The sequence below is a fragment of the Trichomycterus rosablanca genome, chromosome 12 (genome assembly GCF_030014385.1).
Source record: "Trichomycterus rosablanca isolate fTriRos1 chromosome 12, fTriRos1.hap1, whole genome shotgun sequence".
Classification (NCBI taxonomy): domain Eukaryota; kingdom Metazoa; phylum Chordata; class Actinopteri; order Siluriformes; family Trichomycteridae; genus Trichomycterus; species Trichomycterus rosablanca.
This window is the reverse complement of record NC_085999.1, coordinates 31,201,293-31,221,513: the sequence shown is the minus strand read 5'-3', so window position 1 is coordinate 31,221,513 and position 20,221 is coordinate 31,201,293. Positions and strand designations below refer to the sequence as shown.

General features: G+C 39.7%; 1 protein-coding gene across 1 annotated transcript; it reads left to right on the top strand.

The window, feature by feature from the left end:
* The first annotated feature begins 3,447 nt into the window (after nucleotides 1–3,447).
* Nucleotides 3,448–4,470, top strand: si:ch211-184m13.4 (uncharacterized protein LOC798560 homolog). Its single transcript, XM_063006551.1, has one exon. The coding sequence runs from the start codon at nucleotides 3,448–3,450 to the stop codon at nucleotides 4,468–4,470; it is 1,023 nt and encodes a 340-aa protein (XP_062862621.1).
* Nucleotides 4,471–20,221: the final 15,751 nt, after the last annotated feature.

Sequence of the window (20,221 nt, the reverse complement as noted above, 5' to 3'; positions counted from 1 at the left end):
TAGTTTCGCCCTAAGCCAGATTCGAACCTAGGGTGGAAAAATATGCGAGATGCGCTCTGCCCACTGCACTACTCAAACAGCGGTGTATTAAACACATTGTAATGCTGATATAACTTGCGCACACACGGCGTTACTAAGACTAAAAGTGAACACTACTTAAAATCGCTCACCCTGTTACAGGTTCAGAGGTAATTAAAAAAAATGCCTTTGCTTGCGTTGCACTGGGGGGGATCTGGGGGGGCAATGCACCCCACCCTAGCGCCGGCCCTGTTCTGGATGCTGAGACATGGAACTGCTCAGCAACCACAATAACATGATTGCTTAGATCCAGGGTTACTTTGCTACTGGTCCTCGTATGTGGTGAGTTTTCTTGTGTTTTTTGTCAGGTACCTCAACCTTGTTTTCCTGGCACATTTCAAAAACATGGTTGGGTTACAATGCCCCCAGGAGTGTGTGACTGTCTGAGATCCCATCCAATATGTATTTCAGCCATACGACCCTATCAGAATATAAGAAGCAAATGAGAATTAAAATAAATAATAATACACAGTAAATATTAATGATTTGAACCCCAATTTTTAAGTGGACTAAACCATACTAAGTAAGCTATAAAGAGGCAGACATTTCCTACTGTGCATGAACAACATCATGGTCATTTTGTTTTTCAGTGCTCTGAAAGTAAGGAGGTCTTTAACTCTTTACTGCAGATTAATGGAGCATTAAAAATCTCGCTCTGATCTCGCAGGTGATGCTGTCTGAACAAGGCCCACATAGCGTGACCTAAGTATGCTGTGTCATAACCGCATGCTACTTGTGCCAGTTAGTGACCTTTTGCTGGTCTAAAGCTATCCACTTTAATTACGGCTGACCAGACCACTGGGAAGCTATGCAGCAGACCGCAATAAGTGTGGCATACTCTTACCATGGCTACTCTAACTAATGTTTATCCCCGGCAGATGGCACATGGCTGCCCTCCCCTTCTGTTTCTGTCCTATTTTTTTTTCTCCAGCCACCATGGAAATGACTTTATTGCTGTGTTGTTTTATTTTTATTTGTAAAGCAAATGGTACATATCTAAACCTTGTATCCAAAATCATGCATCTTAATATGAAGCTGGTTCTCTTTTTGCTGCTATAGCGACCTTTACTGGTCATGTGAGGCTTGCCATTAGAGTTTGGAACCTGACTGCTGGGATTTACTCCTTCATCTGACAGAGTATTTCTAAGGTTGGGCACTGACCTGTAGTTGGTGGTTCAATTTATTCCAAAACACCAAATATTAACCAAATATATTAATCATTTTCTAAACGGGGGGCGGCACAGTCGCTCACTGGGTGGCACTACAATGGCATAGCAAGAAGGTCCTGGGTTCGATTCCAAGCTGGGTTCTTTCTGTGTGAAGTTTGCATGTTCTCCCCATGGCTGGGTTTACTCCAGGAGCTCCAGTTTCTTCCCACAGTCCAAAGACATGCAGTCAGATTAACTGGAGATACTAAACTAATTGCCCCTAGATATGTGTCCTGTCCAGGTTGTTTCTGTGTGCCTTTTGCTAATTGAGAGCTGGGATAGGCTTCAGCACCCCACCGTGACCCTGGTTAGGATAAGTGGTTTAGAAAGTGAGTGAGTGATTTTTTAAATTGACCTTTCCTGAACTGTTGCAAGGCCCTTAACCATCAATTGCAAGACCCTTAACCCTTTAATTGCTTAGACTGTATACTATATGTCGCTCTGGATAAAAGCATCTGTTAAATGCTGAAAAATTTATTAAAAAATGAAAAGCGTCATCATCACATGAAAATCTTCTTTCCCTTAAAGCTTTTTTGAGCGTCCAAAAAGGTGGAAATCAGATGGCGCTAAATCCGGACTATAAGCTCTCTCTCAGTCTCTCTGACACGACCAATTACTACTCCTTCCTCCCTCCCTCACCGTTTCCAACAAAAATATAAAAAAGCGGAAACTTTTTGAAGATCCCTCATGTAATTTATTTTGTATACTTGTCTAAATTCAAATCTTGTTGCTTACTGACACTTTTACTTTACAATAACAGCACTTACAGCTTACTGAGGTAACTCAGACTGGACATAATTGAAATGTACCACCAAAAGTTTAAACTACATCTCAGCAGTTGGTGCAATGGTATAAGCCATGTTGATGTCTGTAGATGTCTCTTAGGAAGCACATATCCAGCCTTAACCTCTCAGAATAGTGGCTTATGTCACAGAAAAGACACAGTCGGTGGGTAGGAATTGACAGCACCTGTATCTGAGTCCACTAGTTTACTAATTCCACTAGTTTACTGGTAGAAAGTAATACATTGTTTTGATTTTGCTGAATTTGCTGTCTCTTTATTGCTAAATGGAGTTGTTTTGTTGTGTGGAAAATTACAAAGGCCTGGTGTCAAACACTAAGACTAAGTTTTCCAACAGTTTATCTAACTGTCATGTACAATTTTGCAATCTTTGTGTTTCTACAGATTCTTTGAATAACAGTCATTTGGCCCCGAGTGTATATGAAACAACCCTCACAAACCACACACCCAGGCAGCTGCTTTTTTACCTAGTGTCAAAAATGCCTCTTTGTTTAGATAGTTTCCAATTATGAAGTGTGATAACAATTTAAAGATTTCTTTTTTAACAACATGTTTTCTTCTATTTTTCTTCTACATAATAACATATTTGGTAAAGTGTAGAAAGATATTGATCTTTTGTGGCAAGCCTTTCCCCCTGTTTTGTTCTGTGGATACTGTGCAAGCATGTCTTCACCTCAACATCCTCTGTTTAAATAGGTTAGATGGCACTGCTAGGTGTGTATGGTCTCCTTGTAAAAAAAAGAAAACTAATCAGATAGTAAAACTCCTTGACAGGGTAGTCTGGACAATCAGATTTAACTGTAAGACGTGTTAGTAGGATAAAATAAACCTCTGGCATTTAACATGGGTAAGCCCCTATGACAAAATTCTACACGATTTTAGTGACAATTCAGACTAGAACCATAGAGAGTTGGCACTGTGAAGTCACGCAAAGCTTCTTTCACTGTGCATCTTTAATGAGCAGGGTATGGGCTGGGTTTCTATAGGTGCCACTTAACAGAATCATCTAACAACTCTTCTCAGACTCATTTTGCCACCCATGGGCACAGAGATGAACATCTGCTAAAACTGTGGGCACCATCTACCCTGCTGAATTACCTGTAAGTATTTTGACAACTTGTTTTTTCTACTTTGCTTTCAACTTGTGTGTGTATATATATATATATATATATATATATATATCTTATTATATCTTATTATAATTATAATATATTTATTAACACAATTACAAATAGCTTTTTATGTAGTTATCCCCTTTATTATTCACTATACTAAGATTTTTTTTATGTTAAAGCTTTTGGATTAAATTGTGGCTTCTTCTTCTTATTATTATTAATTATTTTTTTTTTTTCTCAGACAATGGCCACTCAAGCTTCTATTGTGACATCAAATACAAGCCTTTCCAACCAAACCTGCAATGTGTTCACATACAAAGAAGCAGCCCAGATCCTCTTTCCCATTTTTTATGCTGTTGTTCTTATAGTCAGTGTCTCAGGCAACAGCCTGGTCCTGTACATCACCTTCCAGAAAAAGAAAAAGTTCAACTCCACCACACTGTACCTGATCAATCTGGCAATCTCAGACACCCTCTTCACTCTGGCTCTTCCTGGTAGGATCGCCTACTACATCCGTGGCTTTGACTGGCCTTTCGGAGATCTTCTTTGCAGACTGACCACAGTCATCTTCTATTCGAACACTTATGCCAGCATCGCGTTCATGACCTGCATTAGTGTTGACCGCTACCTTGCCATGGTGCACCCACACAGGTGCTTGAAGCTCAGAAGCATAAAGGTTGTGCGAGGCATCTGTATCCTGGTCTGGGCGATTATATTTCTGGAGATATCCCCTCTTCTCTTCAAGAGCACAATAAAGAAATGGCAAGGCCAACAAACATGCATGGAATATTCCAACCTGAACGAATCATCAACGACACCTTATGTGCTTTTGTTTGGTTGTGTTATTGGGTTCTGTGTGCCCCTGGGACTTATTCTGGGCTGCTACAGTCATATCAGCTTAAAACTTTCCAAAATGGCCAAGGAGAACCCAATGACCAGCAGGTCTGGTAAAAGTACCAGGGCAAAGAACATGATCCTGCTGATTCTTATAAGCTTCTTGCTGTGCTTTAGCCCTTATCACATCAACATCATGCAGTCCATGGTGCGCAGGCTTTACTACAAGCCATCGTGTGAGGAAGAGAAGGCTTTCAAGATGTCTCTTCAGGTCACAGTATCCATGATGAACTTTAACTGCTGCTTGGATCCGGTCATATACTTCTTTGCCGTTAAGACGTACAAGCAGAGGGTGATGAGCATCTTCAAGGGTTACATGCCTGCATTACTTTCCTCTAAGGGCATGACTGAGAACAGCACCAGCAACACTTGAGAACGTTTTTGTGAAACAGGGGCTAAAGCAGAATTGCATTGTTGAAATCTGATGTTTCTTTAGAAGGTATCTAACATTACTCTTATAGCTGGTAAAAATGCAAACATTTATCTTGATAAAATTCAGTTATTCCTCACTGCTTTTGTAAAACATTTAATTATTGGTCATCTAATCATCCATCAATAGTTAATAAAACAAAAACTATAAAATTCTAATGTTATAAGGAATAATTTTTACATTTTACATAACATATATACAACTACTATAGAAACATATGTTATATTTTATATAATATACATAGAACTACTATAGAAACATATAAACATAAAACATACACTGACGAGGCATAACATTATGACCACTGACAGGTGAAGTGAATAACACTGATTATCTCTTCCTCACAGCACCTGTTAGTGGGTGGGATATATTAGGTAGCAAGTGAAAATTTTATTCTCAGTTGATGTGTTAGAAGCAGGAAAAATGGCCAAGCATAAAGATTTGAGCGAGTTAGACAAGGGTCAATTTGTGATGGCTAAACGACTGGGTCAGAGCATCTTCAAAACTGCAGCTCTTGTGGTCAGCATCTATCAAAAGTGGTCCTAGGAAGGAACAGTGGTAAACCTGCAACAGGGTCATGGGCGGCCAAGGTGGGGAGCGAAGGCTGGCCTGTGCTGTCCGATCCAACAGACGACCTACTGTAGCTCAAATTGCTGAAGAGGTTAATGTTGGTTCTGATAGAATGTGTCAGAATACACAGTGCATCACAGTTGCAGGGCTGTTTTGGCAGCAAAAGGGGGGCCAACACAATATTAGGAAAGTGGTCATAATGTTATGCCTGATCAGTGTATATAGAACTACTATAGAAAATAGAAATAGAAAAGGGGCACTTGTAGTCTAATGGTTAAGGTATTGGACTAGTAAGCATAAGGTTGCTGGTTCAAACCCGACCACTTCCAGGTTGCCACTGTTTGGCCCTTGAGCAAGGCCCAACCAGTATTTGCTATAATAAAAAAAGATTGTCGAACTAATGGCATTTTACAGGCCTTGATAATGAGAGCAACATACATTCATGACCAAGTGATTGGAGGTTAAGGGTATTGCATGAGGGCCCAATGGTGAAAAACATGGCAGTGGTTTGACCTTCTGATGACTAATACAGAAGTTTAACCACTGATCCACCACTGCTCTGGTATCTATAATACAATCAAATAATATATCAATCAGTACATATCAAGGTAACAAGATTTTTAGGCTATTTTCTTTTATAAAAATGAGTGAATGAGTGTTTTACAATTACAGTCTTACATTTGGTTTATTAAATATTAAATAGCAAACAATGCTATTTGCTTTGCCAAGCTTACCATCACATATTTCAAATAGCAATTTACAGTTTATCAAAGTTACTTTTACCTTCTGGATTTATAGTTTACTCTGGCAGTAAACTGTTTTTCAGAACTACTTTCACAATTTAGCTGGTATCAAGACAAACAGTAGGTGCAAACCACCAATTTCCTTTACACTTTGCAGAGGCTTGCATTATTAAAAACAAGCATTTAATCCACTGTCCACATACTGATGGAAATGTTGTATTTAAATAATATATCATTTTAATATTTTATATTCAATTCACTGTTAAGTATTGACTATTAGCATTTTTATGTCCATGTGGAAAAAATGCCATCTATTTTAGGCCACAGTATTAATGTTTAAGCACTTACTCTTATGTATGCTATAGTATTTTCTGAGTACAGTTGTCTTATGATGTTTTTGGTTACAAACTATTACCAAGAGACTGTTATTAACTGCTCATAACCGAGCTGTATGTGTATAAATATAATGTGTTTTGTATTGCTTTTGAATCATCTGCACTTAAAAATGTCTATTTTGGTTTTATGCCACGTGCATATCATTTGTTTGTTTATTTGTTTATTAGTATTTTACACCTTGGTTATACTCTTGACAGGAAAGTTAGTCACTCACTACACAAGGTTCATCAGTTCACAAGGTTATATCGAACACAGTCATGGACAATTTAGTGTCTCCAATTCACCTCACTTGCATGTCTTTTGACTGTGGGAGGAAACCTGGGTTCCTGGAGGAAACTTATTCGGACAAGGGGAGAACATGCAAATTCCACATAGAAAGGATCCGGACCGTCCCACCTGGGGTTCAAAAAAAGCACCTTCTTGCTGTGAGGCGACAGTGCTACCTACTTAGCCACCGTGCCGCCCTTTACATAGCATTTAACAGTTCTATTACAGTTGTAGTAAATTCTGTATTAATTATATATTACACATCAGAACTGTTTTAAAGTTTATCACATTTTCTCGCTCAGAAAAAAAACATTTCTTGACATTTTTGAAAACCACACAAAAAGTACACCTCACTGTCATGCTACATGATAAGTATAATTTCCTCCTATACTTATCATGCATGGTGGGATGAACCTGCTGTCTTGATGGAAAAGTGAATGAAGTGGCTATTGAGCGGAACAGAACCATATGTAATAGTTGTTACATGTAGATACATATGTCAATATTGCACATGCTTGAGTGTGTTTTTAAATCCTGTTTTAATGTATTTTGTACAGTTTACTGGATGCTTTTGAAAAGTTGGGACGTTTTGTATAACACAATAAAATCTGTGATTTGTTAATTGTCTTGAACCTTTTTTTTAACTGATAAAAGTAGAAAGAAAAGATTTCCAATATTATCACTAGTCACTTTCACTGTAGTTTGTAAATACTAACACACACATGCCTGAAACATACTTAAGTTGGGACAGAGGCATGTTTACCCCCCGTTCCATCACTTTTCCTATTAATGAGAGTAATTATTGTTGCAAGTGGAATTTTGGTCCATCCTTGCTTGATACCAAACTTCAGCTGTGCAACAGTCCATGGTTGCCACTGCCTGATTCTCTTCTTCGTGCTGCAACATACATTTTCAATAGGAGACAGTTCTGGACTGCAGGCAGGCCAGTCAAGCACACACATTTTGTGTCTACAAATCCACACTGTTGTAGCACATGCAAAATGAGGCCTGGCATCGTCTTGCTGAAATAATCATTGACTTCCCTTTGCCTTGATGGCAGCATGTGTCTCTCAAAAATAACATTATACACCTCCACGTCAGTGGTACCTTCACACATATACAAGTAACCATTGCCCTGGGCACTGATGCACCCCCATACCATGACACATGTTGGCTTTTGCATCTTTCACTGATAACAGTCTGGATTGTCCTTTTCATCTTTGGCAACAAGAACTTGATGTCCATTTTTCGTGAAAACAAGCCGAACCGTGGACTCATCTGACCACTCATCTGACGTTTTCACTGTCTATTGGACCATCTGAGATAAGCTCAGGCCCAGAGAACTCTGAGGCATTTCTGCATACAATGAATGCACAACATTCTCTTTATGTAATAAAGATTCAGGTTGCATTTCTGGATGTATCGACAGACTGTGTTAAGTGACAGTCCCGAGTATTAGGATATTCCCAAGTCATGAATTAATGTGTTTCAGCCACAATAATTGCTAACAGGTGTAATAAATTATACAGTACATTATATTTACTGTTCCAGCATGAGCAAGCTCTATAAAGACATGAAGAAAAGCTTAATTTTAAGAAACTCCAGTGACTTGCTAGTTGGATCATTTACATTTTCAGCACTTAGCAGATAATTTTATCCAAAACAACTTACAGTATACAGTCTAAGCAATTGAGGGTTAAGGGCCATGCTCAAGGGCCCAACAGTGGCAACCTGTCCAATGCTGTAACTGCTAGGTTACAACTGCATGAAGAAAAGCTGAACAGCTCTAGAATGAACCGAAACATCAACTGAGGCTTTCTTGACCAACATGAGTCCTGACATCAGCTCCACTGAACAGCTTTGGAATAAACTAGAACATCAACTGAGGCTTTCTTTTGACTGAATGAGCACAAATTTCCACAGACATACTTCAAAGTCTTGTGGGAAGCCTTCTTAAAAGAACTGCTGTTGTTATAATCTTAAAAATTCATCTTGTACTTTTTAGCTTTGGGGCAACACAAGAAAAAATAAAAATCAGCACAACTAAACCACAACTTACAGCCTTTTTGCCGCCTTACATTATTTCTCAGAAGGTCTTAAGGTTATGTTGTAATTCTATGTTTTGATTTGCACAACATAAGAAAGCAGCGATAGAAATTACCAAGAAAATGACAAATCCTTCAAAGCATGCAGTGAGGTGTTATAGGAGAGCAGGGAGCAGACATCTACCTGCCCGTTTGAACACTGGTGCACGTAGGTGTTCTGCTATCTTCTCCTTCCTGTCATATTTACCTTTAGCTAAGCTCTACTACAGGATGATCATAACCACAAACACTATGTGCCTCGCTTCATTTTACCAGTTACAGGTGCTTCTTTATTTCATGCAGCCGCAATACTATATTTAGATCAAGCAAATGTTTGCCAACATCTAAAAAAAGGATTGTGTGGGCAACTTTTAGGGACAGGTTGCAATATTGCTTTTGCGTAGGTAGTATTATTTCACATTGTGGCCTTAAAGCTTTTTGCAAACTTGTAATTGAATACAGAAAAAAACGTTCTAAGCCGCTTATCCTAATCAGGGTCACGGGGGTGCTGGAGCCTATCCCAGTTATAAGTGGGTGCAAGGCATACACTAACAAAACAAACACATTCACACCTTAACACACACATATCCAAGGGCAATTTTTGCATCTGTAATTAATCTGACTGCATGTCTTTGGACTGCAGGAGAAAACCGGAGCTCCTGGAGGAAACCCAAACTCTTCACAGAAAGGACCCACACCTCTCCACCTGGGAATCAAACTCATAACCCTCTTGCTGTGAGACGACAGTGTTCAACAATAATATTTACTAGTATTGGTAGTATTGGTAGTATTGGCGCTTGGGTAAATTATGCTAGCCCACTATCACTGAGATCCTGGGTTCTAATCCCCTGCGGTGCTATTGTCCAGTTTGATGTCTACACACATACATAATTAACTATATCTGAGGGGGGTGGCCTATGAGGGGAATGGATCCCACAATGGACTGGCGTCTTGTCTAAGGTGTGTTACTGCATTGTACCCAGTGATTCCAGACAAACCAGACCCAATCTAACCCTGACCAGAATAAATGAGAGGTAAAACATGAAAAGAAAATTTACATTTGCAGAATTTAGCAGACACTTTTCTCCAAAAAGACTTGCCTGAATACAGTTTAAGCAATTGAGGGTTAAAGGTCTTGCTTAAGGGCCCAACAGTGGCAACCAGTACCTTAACCACTGAGCTTCCACTGCCCATAAATCTTCAATTACAGAGATTTCTCTAGATTCTCTAAATGTTTTAAGAATGTTAAAGGCTGTAGATAGTGAAAAGCTAGATTTATCAGCACACATTTGTGCAGTTTATGACATGTCAGTGTACTGATGGAAGATTTAAGTAAAATGTTACCAATAATTAATAAGAATGTGACAAGAAGTTCCACAGTAAACAACTATAAATTAACTAATTAATCAATTGGTTACCAATAGGCAGCTTGTTGGGCTCAAGGAGAAAAAATGAGCACCTTACACTGCATAACACCACCTGTACACCATTCTTATTATTTCTTTTTATATATGTATATATTTTATTCATGCATTTTCTCCCCTTTTTCTCCCTTTTAGCATGTCCAATTGCCTGATTGTGCCATGCTTCCTCTCCAATGCCAATCCCTGCTCTGATTGAGGAGAACGAAGCTAACCCACACCCTCTCCGACACGTGGGCAGCATGCTGTATGCATCTTATCACCTACACTTTGACGAGTGCAGTGCAGCTCAGCACTGTGTATGGAGAGACACACCCTGACAGCACTCTTTTCTCATCTCTGTGCAGGCGCCAGTAATCAGCCAGCAGTGGTCATAATTGAATTAGTTATGAGAGAGAGACCCTTGTGTGTTTTTACCACTGCGCCACCTGAGCGGCCCCCATTCTTATTATTTCTACCTTAATTTCGCTCATAAGCCGTGAGTTACATGGATTTCTCTAGATTCTCTAAATGTTTCAATAATATTATAGGCTGTAGATGGCAAAAATACTACAATTCCTGCCATCATGTATTGAAAAATTACACTATTAATTATTTTATTTATTTATTTATTTATTTTTTTGCAAAGTATGGAACTTTGACACATCCTTGCTTGTTTTATATTTTATTTGCATTTTACTTATTATTGCAACTATTTCAGTACAGGTTTGTAAAGTGAAATGCATTTTATCAGTAGGTTGTACTCTGTGGTACATATTTTTTTACAACAGCTTTCTATGTTTCACAATTATGCCAGGGCAACAGTGATTTCAATAACCACACAGCCAGGTGTGAAATCTGTTACTAACAAAGAAACAGAAATCAAAACAAAACAGTCATTGCAGTGAAATAGTGAAATGCTAACTGATTTTGCTTCTCCTGTCTGTATACAGCATTTAAGCATGTTATTACATTTGTAAGCATCATAACTGTACACAAATTAAGTTTCTACAGCATAGTTTTGTATCCAAGTGCATTATTTACTTTTAAAACAATGTTATGACATTCTATTTTAGAATATTCATTTATTTATTGTCTGTTTTACCACCGCTTCATCCTGTTCATGGTGGGTCCTATTCACTGGGAGAAAGGCAGAAAACACCTCGGTCACCAGTCCATCACAGGGCAAACACACACACACACACACACACACACACACACACAGAAAGACACACTCACACCTAGGACAACTTTAGTATCTCCAATTAACCTGACTGCGAGAGGAAACCGGAGCACCTAATGGAAACCCACTCAGACACGGAGAGAACATGCAAACTCCACACAGAAAGGACCTGGACCACTCCATCTGGGAATCAAACCCTTGCTTTGAGGCAACAGTGCTACCCACCATGCTGCCCCTATTTTAGAATTTTAGATCACATACACGTTACGGACGAAAGTATGTAAAATCCTTTTTAAAACTTGCATTCCAAGAGCGTGCGCATTGATATGTAGTTGATATAAGAGCCTTCACCCTTTCGAAAAGGCTTTTTATAAAGTGTGTCTGTGGGCAGAGGTGATTTAACCTGCCTGTGGGCCCAGGGGCTACGGCTGGTTGTGGGCCCCCACGTATAGTTTTCATAAAATCAGTACACAACGCAAGACAACATAGTTCAGTGGCGTAACTAGGAGCTCATGGGCCCCAGTGCAAAAAATAATTTTGGGTCTCTCTCTCTATATATATACTGTATATAGGTCCAGTAACGTTATGCAGGTTACACAGATTCCCAAAATCCCTTGCTATGCACTCACTGTGTATTGTGATTACATGTATTCTAATATTTCATTGTCTTTTAGTTATTTCTATATTTTACTTAATGAAAATATTGTCGTGTTTTTACTTTTGTTATCGCGGCACTTTACCGCTAGCATTAGCCACTTGTTACTGCAGAGAGTCGGCTCACCTAGCCGCTGTCCGGTGGGGATGCATGGGTCTTTTGCTGTGCGGTGGTGGAGGTGTGGGAATAAAGGCACACGACAGGGTAGAGTCACTTTAACTGTTTAGTCAGGACTTCAATAAGTGTTGAGCACTTTAGACTGACGAGCTCCAGCACCCGAACTTCAATGCTGGGAACATAAGGCGAGTCTCGTTTACAAAACTAACTGCAGAACGTCCGAACGCACATGTATAAACCTGGTGCTGCATTCTGATTGGCTGAGCTGAATGTCACTCACATACTAGCTCTAACGTTCACGTTGCTTAACTGAAACCACCAATCAGAATTACAGCAGCTCGTTAGAGTTTATCTGGCCAATCAACAGTCAGAAATATGAATAACGTGTAAATGATTGACAAAATCATTGGTTTGTAAGCTTCCCTATTCATATTAACCAAAATAACTAACAAAATAAATAAAAAATAAAACAGCCAATCCGGGGCCCTCAATTATTCGGTAGGCCTGTGCATTAAATCGCCCCTGTCTGTGGGAATTTGTGTCCATCCAGCCAAAACACATTTGTGAGGCCAGGGACAGACATAAATATCCATTTGTAATCAGCTATCTGATTATAATTAAGAATAATTTAATGTAACACAAAGCACTTATGTAAAAATAGAAAACTGAAGTCATAAGACAGAGAGAAACTTCTATCATCAGAATGAGTAAAAACATAAATACACACACCTGCAGCTAGTTCCTCATCCTATTTTTTACAACACTCATCCCTTGCCAAATGGCCCTGATGTGTGTGTCACTTCCTTATTTAACCCTTGTGTTCTGTTGACATTGACTTTACTGCCTTGTTGTGATGAGTAGGTAAAACAAAATTACATTGGGTTAAATGAACAGGGTTTTGTGTGTGTGTGTGTGTGTGTGTGTGTAAGAGAAACATGATAATCTATTGCAAGCAAAAGGATAAAAATTAAGGGGTGTTTGAAGCACAGTATATATATATATATACAGTGTATCACAAAAGTGAGTACACCCCTCACATTTCTGCAAATATTTTATTATATCTTTTCATGGGACAACACTATAGAACTAAAACTTGGATATAACTTAGAGTAGTCAGTGTACAGCTTGTATAGCAGTGTAGATTTACTGTCTTCTGAAAATAACTCAACACACAGCCATTAATGTCTAAATGGCTGGCAACATAAGTGAGTACACCCCACAGTGAACATGTCCAAATTGTGCCCAAAGTGTCAATATTTTGTGTGACCACCATTATTATCCAGCACTGCCTTAACCCTCCTGGGCATGGAATTCACCAGAGCTGCACAGGTTGCTACTGGAATCCTCTTCCACTCCTCCATGATGACATCACGGAGCTGGTGGATGTTAGACACCTTGAACTCCTCCACCTTCCACTTGAGGATGCGCCACAGGTGCTCAAATGCGTTTAGTCCATCACCTTTACCTTCAGCTTCCTTAGCAAGGCAGTTGTCATCTTGGAGGTTGTGTTTGGGGTCGTTATCCTTTTGGAAAACTGCCATGAGGCCCAGTTTTCGAAGGGAGGGGATCATGCTCTGTTTCAGAATGTCACAGTACATGTTGGAATTCATGTTTCCCTCAATGAACTGCAGCTCCCCAGTGCCAGCAACACTCATGCAGCCCAAGACCATGATGCTACCACCACCATGCTTGACTGTAGGCAAGATACAGTTGTCTTGGTACTTCTCACCAGGGCGACGCCACACATGCTGGACACCATCTGAGCCAAACAAGTTTATCTTGGTCTCGTCAGACCACAGGGCATTCCAGTAATCCATGTTCTTGGACTGCTTGTCTTCAGCAAACTGTTTGCGGGCTTTCTTGTGCGTCAGCTTCCTTCTAGGATGACGACCATGCAGACCGAGTTGATGCAGTGTGCGGCGTATGGTCTGAGCACTGACAGGCTGACCTCCGACGTCTTCAACCTCTGCAGCAATGCTGGCAGCACTCATGTGTCTATTTTTTAAAGCCAACCTCTGGATATGACGCCGAACACGTGGACTCAACTTCTTTGGTCGACCCTGGCGAAGCCTGTTCCGAGTGGAACCTGTCCTGGAAAACCGCTGTATGACCTTGGCCACCATGCTGTAGCTCAGTTTCAGGGTGTTAGCAATCTTCTTATAGCCCAGGCCATCTTTGTGGAGAGCAACAATTCTTTTTCTTACATCCTCAGAGAGTTCTTTGCCATGAGGTGCCATGTTGAATATCCAGTGGCCAGTATGAGAGAATTGTACCCAAAACACCAAATTTAACAGCCCTGCTCCCCATTTACACCTGGGACCTTGACACATGACACCAGGGAGGGACAACGACACATTTGGGCACAATTTGGACATGTTCACTGTGGGGTGTACTCACTTATGTTGCCAGCTATTTAGACATTAATGGCTGTGTGTTGAGTTATTTTCAGAAGACAGTAAATCTACACTGCTATACAAGCTGTACACTGACTACTCTAAGTTATATCCAAGTTTCATGTCTATAGTGTTGTCCCATGAAAAGATATAATGAAATATTTGCAGAAATGTGAGGGGTGTACTCACTTTTGTGATACACTGTATATATAGTAATACCGGTATTATTTGGGTGGTGGATGATTTTCAGCACTCCAGTGACACTGACATTGTGGTGGTGTGTTAGTGTGTGTTGTGCTGGTATGAGTGGATCAGACACAGAAGCGCTGCTGGAGATTTTAAATACCGTGTACACTCACTGGTCACTCTATTAAACACTCCTACCTAGTTGGTCCACCTTGTAGATGTAAAGTCAGAGACGATCGCTCATCTATTGCTGCTGTTTGAGTTGGTCATCTTCTAGACCTTCATCAGTGGTCACAGGACGCTGCCCATGGGGCACTGTTGGCTGGATATATTTGTGGTTGTTGGACTATTCTCAGTCCAGCAGTGACAGTGAGGTGTTTTAAAAACTCCAGCAGCATTGCTGTGTCTTATCCACTCATACCAGCACAACACACACTAACACACCACCACCATGTCAGTGTCACTGCAGTGCTGAGAATCATTCATCACCCAATTAATACCTGCTCTGTAGTGGTTCTGTGGGGATCCTGACCATTGAAGAAGAGCATGAAAGAGCCCAAACACCCCACTGATTTGTCACATTATTAAACTACACATCATTTACCAGCACATCCAGTTTAACATTAAAGCTTAGTGTAGATGATTGTTGATTGCTGTATTTATTGTAAAGAAAATGTGAAAGTTGTTTTCTTATTTAAAACGAGTACCACTATCATTGTGAACTATGACCCCACCTGGTGGTAAAGACTTGGCAAGCCTTCTGTTCAATAGAGTCTGTTTAACATATTAGATTTTTTTTGTTTGTTTACTCAACGTTGCCACTAGAGTGAAGCAGTAAAACATTTAGTTGATTTCAGTAAGAGGTTCAGCATGTATTACACAAACAGTGACGAACAGTGATTAGAACAGTTATAAATACTGGCAAACACACCTCTGTCCTAGCTTTTTTGGGAGTGTTTCAGACATCACATTCTAAATTGATTTAAATTTACAATTCACTAAATTTAAAAAGAAGAAATGCTTTGCTTTGGATAGTTATACTTATCTTAGTGAGAACGTGTTGGTGAATAGTAATCAATTCTCTGACTGTTTTTCTTACCTGATGCCTGGCAGGAGTTTGATACCTCATAAACACACTGTTAGCACTGTTGCCTCACAGCATGAAGGTCCTGGGTTCAATCCCCAGGTGAGGCGGTCCTTGTCCTTTCTGTGTGGAGTTTGCATGTTCTCCCTGTGTCTGCGTGGGTTTCCTCCAGGTGCTCCAGTTTCCTCCCACAGTCCAAAGACATGCAAGTGAGGTGAATTGGAGATACTAAATTGTCCATGACTGTGTTCGAAAAACCTTGTGAACTGATGAACCTTGTGTAATGAGTAACTACTGTTAATGTCATGAATGTAACCAAAGTGTAAAACATGACGTTAAAATCCTATTAAACAAACAAACATAAATACAATTCCTAATACAATTAGTCAGAACAAGACATGGAAAATTCATTCTATCAAGCTGATTATTGCCTCTTTATAATAAAATGTCTATACTATGCCCTCTCTAGTAATGGCACCACAGAAACAAATTAAATGCACCATATTGCACCATAAGGTAATAGCACTGTCTTTAAAAGTACTTCAGTTACAGTCAAGGAAATTAGCTTAAATTTTATTAACTTCTTTCACCCATTTTCCATGGCATAGTACTGTATGTATGCTTTAAAATCCAGAACTATCTGTACAGTACCTTATGTGCTACATAATGCCTCTATTGGCACAATGGTTCTCATTAAAAAGTAAGCGAAGTTGGCTGAGGGTAAGCCTGTGACGGCATTCTCAATGAATGCAAATATGCCATGGTAACACCAAACAATAACAGTAGCAACAACAGTACGATTTGTTGTTTGAGGTTGCTGTGGTTTTTTTTTTTTTTTTTTTTTTTTTTTTTTTTTTGGTGTTTGCAACTTTGCATTCTCTCACTCCAGTGGTGATTCTGTTTGACCAATAAACTGTTTCTTGTTTAACCCATACAGACGGCACTGCCAGGTTGCCACCCTTAACCCTCAATTGCTCAGACAGTATACTGTCACATTACTGTTAAGTCACTTTGGATGAAAATGTCTGCTAAATGGCAAAAATTTAAAATGTAAATGATAAATGTGGATTTAGTATAATAAATAATAACTACTAGTGGCACCCAGGTGGCGCCATGGGATATTCTGCTAACATACCAGCGCCGAGATTCTGAACTGCTCGGTTCAAAACTCGGCGTTGCCACCGGTCGGCTGGGCACCATCTAGCGGGCATAATTGGCAGTGCCTGCAGCAGACACAGTTCTGCTAGGGGCGGGATGACCAGAATATGTGGGTGGGGTCTTTAAACGCTGTGTAAGGACCCTGATTGGCAGATAGAGAGGCGCCTGTGCAGAGTGCATGGGTGAAAAAGGGTTCTGCAAAGGGCTGCGCGCGGGTCAGTGGAGGTGTGAGCAGCAACATACACACCTCGACTCAATCAGGGATCCCCCAGCAGCGGAAGACAAACTGACTACACTAAATTGGGAGAAAATGCATAAATAAAATAGAAAAAAAACCCAAACAAACTACTAACTACTATTAACTACTGTTACAGGCGATTACTTGTGAAGTCTGGCCTGTAATATTGACACCAGTGTAGTTTTTTTTTTTGGACTTACAATCCCCACTGTCCTAGCGCTAATCAGCACTCACTGTGTTAACGCTTTAAAAGCAGGCTGGTAAATCTGTCTGTATCTGTATTTCTAATTGGTGTAAAGGAAAGTTCAGAAAAGAAATGGGAAAAAAGGAAAGGAAAAAAGTTGTGGTAGAATGGTTTTGGAAGTGTGACATGCTGGGTGTACTAAATCATCTAGTAACTGATTTTTCAGTTGCTCTAGCACTCTTTCAGTTTTTGACTTTCCTTCCTGTCTTTTCCCCTGTTTTTCAAGCTTTTCAAAAGTCTAATGCAACACTCGGTGTATAAAAAGTCAGCAGAAACAGCCACAAACAGTGGCTTCCTGCTAAGGTGTTGCCATCTGCGGTTGCAAAGGCAATAGCATTTTACAGAGTTAGCAAATGTCAGACCTGTAAATGCGACTGTAAATAAGTTTACATGCAAAATGTTTAATACAGTACTATAGATGACTGCTTTACAGATATTATTATTATTATTTTTAGATAAAAATCTATGTGAGCTCATGCAACAGCCACAGAAAAATGCTTATCTTTCATCTTCTTTCGTTCTGAGAAAATTATTGACCTGGTATCTTTTCCTTACCTTCCTAGTATTAAGGCCTCAACCGCACTTTGTCTCTAACATTGTATAAAACAATTTTTAGAACTGACATACCTGCTAACACATCCAACATCACATTAAGCTAAAAAATTTTGTTACTTGCCAACTTTAAAATCTATTTTTTTTCTTTTTGAGAATGTTGGGTCTAACACATGGCATCTGTGCTTCAGATCAGTTCAGTAACTGATTCTTACAAACACATACCTGTAACCACTAGGTGAATTGTGGACAGTGGTAGTCTAGTGGCTAAAGCTTTAAGCAAGGTCCTTAACCCTCAATGGCTGAGCTGGGCTGCGTATAAGCTGGGATATGCGGAAAAAAGTGTCTAATAGAGTGGACAGTGAGTGGACACGGTATTTAAAAACTCCCGCAGCGCTGCTGTGTCTGATCAACTCATACCAGCACAACACACACTAACACACCACCACCATGTCATTGTCACTGCAGTGCTGAGAATGATCCACCACCTAAATAATACCTGCTCTGTGGTGGTCCTATAGGGGGTTCTGACCATTAAAGAGCAGGGTGAAAGCAGGTTAAAAAAGTATGTAGAGATACAGCGGTTCTATATGGTAAGTGGAGCTCATAAAAATGGACAGTGAGTGTAGAAACAAGGAGGTTTTAATGTTATGGCTGATCAGTGTATGTATAAATGACAAATAAAGGCATTCTATTCTAATCTATTTGACGGAAAGCAGAAATTTAGCATTATCTTGTGCTCATTAGGTAAAATAGCTTCATTCCAATATTCATGGGCTAGTCTGAGCCTTCTCGCAATGGCATAGCAGCTGTAACGGATGCTAATAAATGAGGAAATGTCCTTCTTAATTCATGTTCCCTTTTAAAGAATGGGTAGTACATGCAGTCCTCTATACCCAGCCATATTACGGCATTTAGAACTTACATTTGTGCACATTTGTCACCTCCAAACTTCCCTTTACCCTTGAAACTGTGTAACTGCCACCGTTATGTTTTTGTAATTCATTTAAGTGTCAGGTAAATATCATGTTCATTTTACATTTACACACAATATCAATCACCTTTACTAAAAGGTTTAGGCCAAAGGTTTACTGAGCATTTAGGCCAAAGAGTCCAGTACTTTAACTGCATTGTCTTAATACTTGCAAATCCCAAACCAGTATAAACTACATGCTACTGGCTGGTACCCACTTATTTTCTGACACTTGGTAACACTGCTATGTTAAAACTAACCTTAAATAGTAAACAACTGAGGTGGAATCCCGCTCATTTTCAATGGGTCTGTTTTTGTCACAGAGTAGGTTATTTATTTTTAATCCATTTCTAAAAGTAGACACTCATCCTTACTCTCCAGGACACCCAATGAGAATGGAGGTCCCTGCTGAGTCTGGTTCCTCTTAAGGTTTTTTCCTGTAATTTTAAAGCAGTTTTTCATTGTCACTGTCACCCTGAGCTTGCTCAACAGGGTTTTTTGGTCTGTCAGTCCTGGCTCCTGTAAAGTTGCTTTGAGACAATGTCTAATGTAAACAGCGCTATATGACTTGACCTTTGTGGCAACAGATGGGGAAGAGGCCCTTGTCTGTTCTTGTGCCAAAAAAGTTTGGTGTGGAGGAACTCCAGTGTCCTGTACAGTAGTGTGGAGGCTGTTATATCCGCAAACGGGGGGAGGCTTGTTTGTTTATTAGTATTTTAACATCATGTTTTACACACTTTGTTACATTCATGACAAAAACGGTTACTCATTACACAAGATTCATCAGTTCACAAGATTATATCAAACACAGTCATGGACAATTCAGTATCTCCAATTCACCTCACTTGCATGTCTTTGGACTGTGGGAGGAAACCGGAGCACCCGGAGTAAACCCACTCAGATATGGGGAGAACATGCAAACTCAACATAGAAAGGACCCGAACGGCCCCACCTGGGGATCGAACCCAGGACCTTCTTGCTGTGAGGCGATGGTGCTACCCACTTAGCCACCGTGCAGCAACTCCATATTAAGGCAACTCCATATTAATGCACATAGTTTTGAAATATAATGCCCAAGAATTGTCAAGCGTCCACATGCTTTTGGCTGAATAGTTTATACATGGTAGAGTAACATCTAAACAATCCTTTTATTTTAAATGATTGTAATATTTTTGACTAGTATAGACAGAAAAGAAAAACTCAAGCAGAAATAGATGGTAGTTTTTAGAAGAAATGATCATTTGTGGTGGTGGTGTCAGTGATCATAGTTTATTTTTTGGCTGGATTAGCCATAGAAACTATTAAGTAATTATACATACATGGTATGTAAACATTTCTTCCTGAAATTCTTCAATGGTGCTATAGAAAATCACACAAAAAAGACATTGTTGTTAAGCAGAGAGGACAGTGAATTAAAGTATAAGCAAGTTTTATAATTCAAGTATAAGCAA

Coding starts and splice junctions, on each gene's coding strand:
- si:ch211-184m13.4 (XM_063006551.1), top strand. CDS start 3,448: ATGGCCACTCAAGCTTCTATTGTGACATCAAATACAAGCCTTTCCAAC.